This window comes from Sphaerodactylus townsendi, linkage group LG15, assembly GCF_021028975.2.
Source record: "Sphaerodactylus townsendi isolate TG3544 linkage group LG15, MPM_Stown_v2.3, whole genome shotgun sequence".
Taxonomy (NCBI): domain Eukaryota; kingdom Metazoa; phylum Chordata; class Lepidosauria; order Squamata; family Sphaerodactylidae; genus Sphaerodactylus; species Sphaerodactylus townsendi.
This window is the reverse complement of record NC_059439.1, coordinates 31,536,427-31,542,654: the sequence shown is the minus strand read 5'-3', so window position 1 is coordinate 31,542,654 and position 6,228 is coordinate 31,536,427. Positions and strand designations below refer to the sequence as shown.

The window sequence follows — 6,228 nt, the reverse complement described above, 5'->3', positions numbered from 1 at the left end:
AAATAGCCTTTGCTCCCTCAGCAACAGAGAAAATTCCTCATTCAATTGCGCATGCGTGCTCGTCATTTCCTGCCCCCTTTGCGTTGCCCATTCTAATTCGGCGACGCTAGATAGAATTCCGATTGGCTGAAGCCGAGGTTGCCCATGGTAACGCGTGCTTGTTCCCCTCCTGCTCATCCAGGCGAACAATGATGGGTCCCGACTCCCTCCAACAGGTGAAAGGGGTGGGGCTTCATGAATAAATTTGGCAGCCGCCTTGAATGCCAAAATCCAACAGGTCGAGCTGCAGGGAGAGAAACGACGCTTCACCTGTTGAATGCCGCAGCTGAGAAAGTTTCTGAGGGTGGGATGAGCCCAGGAAAATCCCACATAGGAGACAGCGCAATTGCAACTCATTATAAATATGCTGTGCGGAATCACTCTTAGGCCCCTTCCGCACATGCAGAATAATGCACTTTCAATCCACTTTCACAATTGTTTGCAAGTGGAGTTTGCTATTCCACCCAGCTGCAAAGTGCATTGAAAGTGGATTGAAAGTGCATAATTCTGCACGTGCAGAACGAGCCTAAGTTTGGTTAGTCTTAATAAAAAGGATTGTATGGATCAGATATTGTTTTTGGATTTTGCAGTGATTCCACAGCCTGATTTATTGAATATTTTTGTCATATTTTGTAATCTGCCTTGAGTCTCAGAAAGACTGCCTACAAGTGAGGTTATTAATAACACCATTTTGGGAGGAGGCCTGTTATGGGCATACTGTAATACAGAATGGTTGGCATTTGCCCAGGCCAGAACCCTTCCACACATAAACCACATTCTCACCTTTAGTGTGATGATTTTTCCCTGCCTTGGAATGCAAATAGACCTTTCCCCACTCCATTTTCATGACAGAGGAACTAGGAGAATCACAACTGAAGTGGTTATCCTCAGACTCCTGATCTGTTGTGGATTTAAAATATGCCCAAAAGTTTTCCGTACTGAGAACACTTACTAAAAAGTTATCTCTCTCCCTCTTTCAGCCCAAGGAGCACAAAGCAAAGATATGCATGTGGTAAGTAGGAGTACCTATCTCACCCCAGAGCCAGATGCATTTTAGCATATGGCAAAGGGAGTCTTGTTGGTGGCGTTGGGCAGCTGATACTAGGGGGATATATGGGGTCAAATGTCCCTGGGCTGGGGACGGTAAATGTGGGAGGGGGGAATCGCCACCGACGCCCCTCCTCCTTCCCTCAGGTCCATACACTGACTTCAAGACCGGTGGGTGGGTAGAAAAATCAGATTTTGCACTGGGCTGCATTTTCCCTAGATACGCCTCTGTCTGATACACTCTTGCCCACCTGGGTATGTTAACGCTGTACAGGTGGGGTTATCAGCCCGTCCCTACTTGTCTTCCTTTCTTCTCCTCTTTTACAGGAAATACCTGGATGTTCACTCTATGGATCTCATTGACAAAGCCCAAACCACTGATGAGCTGAAGAGGTGATGGAGTTAAAAATTTCACAGCTGACCTTCCTATGTCTGTGACCAAAACAACAACAACAACAAAAACAGGCTCATACAAACACAACAGGATGTAAAAATTCTAAAATGTGCATGCATGTGATAAGCTAAGCAGGGCCTGGTTAGTCCTTGTATGAGAGATCATCCAGAAAGTCCAGGGTTGATAGTCAGAGGCAGGCGATGTCACATCATCTGCCCAGGGTCACAATAAGTTGGCTGTAAGAACATAAGAACTAGCCTGCTGGATCAGACCAGAGTCCATCTAGTCCAGCACTCTGCTACTCGCAGTGGCCCACCAGGTGCCTTTGGGAGCTCATGTGCAGGATGTGAAAGCAATGGCCTGCTGCTGCTGCTGCTCCCGAGCACCTGGTCTGCTAAGGCATTTGCCCAGTCTCCAGATCAAAGGAGGGATCAAAGATTGGTAGCCATCGAATTCGAGCTTCTCCTCCATAAATCTGTCCAAGCCCTTTTTTAAAAAGCTATCCAGGTTGAGTGGCCATCACCACCTCCTGTGGCAGCATATTCCAAACACCAATCACCGCATGCGTGAAGGGGAGTGTTTCAACTTTTATTAGTCCTAATTCTTCCCCCCAGCATTTTCAATGGATGCCCCCTGGTTCTAGTATTGTGAGAAAGAGAGAAAAATTTCTCTCTGTCAACATTTTCTACCCCATGCATAATTTTATAGACTTCAATCATATCCCCCCTCAGATGTCTCCTCTCCAAACTAAAGAGTCCCAAACGCTGCAGCCTCTCCTCATAAAGAAGGTGCTCCAGTCCCTCAATCATCCTCGTTGCCCTTCTCTGCACTTTTTCTATCTCTTCTATATCCTTTTTGAGATGTGGCGACCAGAACTGAACACAGTATTCCAAGAGTGGTCGCACCACTGCTCTATATAAGGGCATGACAATCTTTGCAGTTTTATTCTCAATTCCGTTCCTAATTATCCCCAGCATAGTTTGCCTTTTTCACAGCTGCCACAGCTGTGTTACAAGACGCACGCTGTACATACAAAGACAAATTCTGATTCTGTTCATCTACAACTAAATGCACAACAGAGAAAGGTAGCATCTAGAAAAACCTACAATTGCCCGCTAGCCCTACCCAAAAGGCAGATTTGTGCTTTAATTATTCACACTCTAGACCAGGGGTCTGCAACCTGCGGCTCTCCAGATGTTCAAGGACTACAAATCCCATCAGCCCCTGCCAGCCATCAGCCCCTGCCTGCCAACTGGCCATGCTGGCAGGGGCTGATGGGAATTGTAGTCCTTGAACATCTGGAGAGCCGCAGGTTGCAGATCCCTGCTCTAGACAAGGCAGGCAAAAGCTGTAAGAATTTTGCAAATAAAAAACAAACACTGTGCCTGTATTGATCCCTCCCCTGTTTCTTTTTCTTGGCCAGTCTCCTCTCTGAGCTGCTCAGTTTGCAAGATTTCCCCTCAAATCCGCGCTCCGCTATCTTGTTGGATCTATATTTCTACTGCATCCAGTTCTGCCTGAAGCAGGGATTCAACCGGGAGCAGACCTCGGCCTTTTTCTCCATTGTGAAGGATACGCACGAGGCCTGTGTGGGTAAGGAGGGGAAGGGGAAGGGGAAGGGGGGGAAACACCACTGGAGACCACTGATCCTCCACTGACTTCCAACGCTTCTCCACCCCTGCAGAAACACCGCTACCAAACGTGGAGGAATGCTACAAGTATTTCACCGAACTGGTTTTCTGCCACTCTATTCGGGTGAGGGCCCTTGTGCCAGACATGGCAAGAACAGGAGCGTAACCCAGCTGAGATCGTCACAATGGCGGCACCCTCCCGCCTCCTCCTTTGACTCCTTTCTCTGCTCCCTTTATAGAGACCTCCCTTCAGCATCGATCTCTTCAGTCAAGATCAGCTGGTGCTGATAGCCGATTACATGATCAACACCTACTTCCGACACTTCAAACTTTACAAATATGCTTTCACCCCACAGGTCAAGTAATCTCTGCAGGCCCCCCAGCGGGTGGGGAAGGGCCCCCCATCTTCAGTATGGGAGGCAAAATGGCATTGTATTGGAGACATTTATTATTATTTTATTATTATTCTTATTATTATAAGAGTTTGGATTTACGTGGGCATCCCGCGCTCAATGTCCCCAAAGGGCTGTGAAAAGTTCATTGCTGACAATGTCCTTGCCCCTCCAACGCCATTTGGCTGCCACTGCTGATATTCTTGTTAACAGCAAGTTTCTGGCCCTCATGGATACAGTAAAGCTAGCCAAAAGCTTCACCCAACTGGCGTGTCTGGGAGTCGCAGGAGCTAATTGTGACATTCCCAGATTTACCATCCGCCCTTCTCTGGTAGAGTTTTATTGATAGTTTTAATGTTGGACACCAAGTAGTTTATGTAGAACGCTGTAATTTTATGTTTTTATGTTTGATGATGTCATCTAATGATATATTATTATTGCTATTGTTGTTAACCGCCTCTGTCCCCAAAGGGAGCTGCACGAAAGTTATCCAATGTTGTTTACCGTCAGAGCCCATATAGGGGATATAGGCTACGGTATATAAATATCGATAATAGCAAATAATAAATCCGCAAAAGCTAAATAACGTGGGACTAGAAAATAACGAACCAAGGAGACCAGTTGAGTAAATCAGTCCACCTGTGACACACACACAAGCCCTGAAGCCTCCGTTTCCTTCTTCCTCTAGGTGCGGCTGGATGTATCCTTCTCCTATGTTGGGATGCCGGAGCCCAAAGAGGAAGGTAAAATGTGGGGATGTTTCCTGCAACCCGTTTTTGGACCTTCAGCTCTTTTACACGCCTCTTGAGAAGGTCAGGAGGTTCAAGATATCAGCAGGGTCCTGATCATTCACAATCACTCTTGACCAGTGGGGGGGATTCAAATAATTTAACAACTGGTTGTTTACAAGCACCGTTTTAACAACCGGTTCTGCCGAAGTGGTGCGAACCTGCTCAGATGAATGAAGGTTCCCATTATTACACAACCACGGCTCAGACAAAGCCATAAGAACATAAGAACAAGCCAGCTGGATCAGACCAGAGTCCATCTAGTCCAGCTCTCTGCTACTCACAGTGGCCCACCAGGTGCCATTAGCCCAGGGAGGGCTCACGGAAACAGGATGTTGAGAAGCAATGGCCTTCTGCGGCTGTTGCTCCCGAGCACCTGGACTGTTAAGGCATTTGAAATCTGAGATCGAGGAGGATCAAGAGTGGTAGCCAAAGATCGACTTCTCCTCCATAAATCTGCCCAATCCCCTTTTAAAGCTATCCAGGTGAGTGGCCATCACCACCTCCTGTGGCAGCATATTCCAAACACCAATCACACGTTAGCATTGAAGAAGTGTTTCCTTTTATTAGTCCTAATTCTTCCCCCCAGCATTTTCAATGGATGCCCCTGGTTCTAGTATTTGTGAGAAGAGAAAAATTTCTCTCTGTCAACATTTTCTACCCCATGCATACATTTTATAGACTTCGATCACTTATCCCCGCCTTGATCATTATCCCCCCCCATTCCGTTCCTCCTCGCGCATCCCCTCTTCTGAGCCTGCAGCCTCCCTCTTTCCTGCAGCAGCAGAGGCGGCAGAGAACGCAGAGCCTCCAATGTCTCCTGGCGTGCAGGAGGGAAGATGAGGAAACCACGCCATGAGAGGAAGGTAAGAAAAGAACAGGAGGTGGTCCCAGAGCCCCCCCCGTGCTGTCTCTGAGGCCCATTAGAGGTGAGGGATTTGAAACTGCACTTCAGCCAGCCAGCTGACCGGCGCCCTTCAGCTCCCCCCCCTCTCTCTAGACCCCACTGCCGCCCTGCGCGAATATATCTCGGCCCAGCTGAACCAAGAGCTGGCCCAGCTGCGCCTGTCGGTAGAGCAGCGCCTGCAGGCCACAGAGGAACAATTCAGTAGCAAGTTGGTGCAGCTGGAGAAGGGGTCCAGCGCCGGCAAAGGCAGCAGCAAGAGGCAAGAGTGAAGAAGTGAGAGGCCGAGGAGTTTGGGGGGGGAGGTGGAAATGGAAACAGAATAAATGTTGGGGGAAAAAGACGGCACCTTGAATAAATATTTGGGAAAAAGACGGCACCTTCCTTTTGCCCGCGGGGAGGGAGAGCATAGGATCCCCTAGCATGCCTTTTTGGCCGGGGAGGGAGGCAGGTTTGCTTGAAGTCTGACGATTAATTGGCTCCACCGTGCCTAAAGATTATGCAGCTATTACTCGCTCATGTTCTTTACTTATGTTTCTTAATGTTTCTCATCTCCCTCCCTTTCACTTCTTTTTGAGTTGATCTCCTTCATTTTGTTTATTATGGTTTCTTCCCGCACTTGCACTGAAAAGGATTCAATAAAGAGCAACGCAGGAGATGGCATTTAGGTGATATCATTTTGGGACGATCCCCTAAGGAAGTAATAGGGGTGGGCGGTTCCCTTCGGGGGTGGGCGGTTCCCAAATCAAAGGAAGTAATAGGGGTGGGCGGTTCCCAAATCCCAGAGCCCTTCGGGGGTGGGCGGTTCCCAAATCAAACACACAAATAAATAAATTAAATAATAGGGCAGGGGTCTGCAACCTGTGGCTCTCCAGATGTTCATGGCCAATTGGCCGTGCTGGCAGGGGCTGATGGGAATTGTAGTCCGTGAACATCCGGAGAGCCACAGGTTGCAGACCCCTGTAATAGGGGAAGGCAGCCCTGACTTGACGGCACTTTCTGCTGCTACCAGACTCCCTGGAGGTGCATTGTT

At 48.2% G+C, this 6,228-nt stretch overlaps 1 protein-coding gene across 1 annotated transcript; it reads left to right on the top strand.

Annotated features, from left to right (window-relative positions):
* The first annotated feature begins 83 nt into the window (after positions 1-83).
* On the top strand, positions 84-5,853 carry CFAP119 (cilia and flagella associated protein 119). The gene is given in 10 exon segments (XM_048517492.1): positions 84-215; positions 1,020-1,051; positions 1,414-1,479; positions 2,904-3,073; positions 3,165-3,235; positions 3,351-3,467; positions 4,192-4,246; positions 5,073-5,125; positions 5,127-5,157; positions 5,292-5,853. Coding segments are annotated over 10 exon segments (798 nt in total). The 5' UTR covers positions 84-188; the 3' UTR covers positions 5,468-5,853.
* The last annotated feature ends 375 nt before the right edge of the window (positions 5,854-6,228 follow it).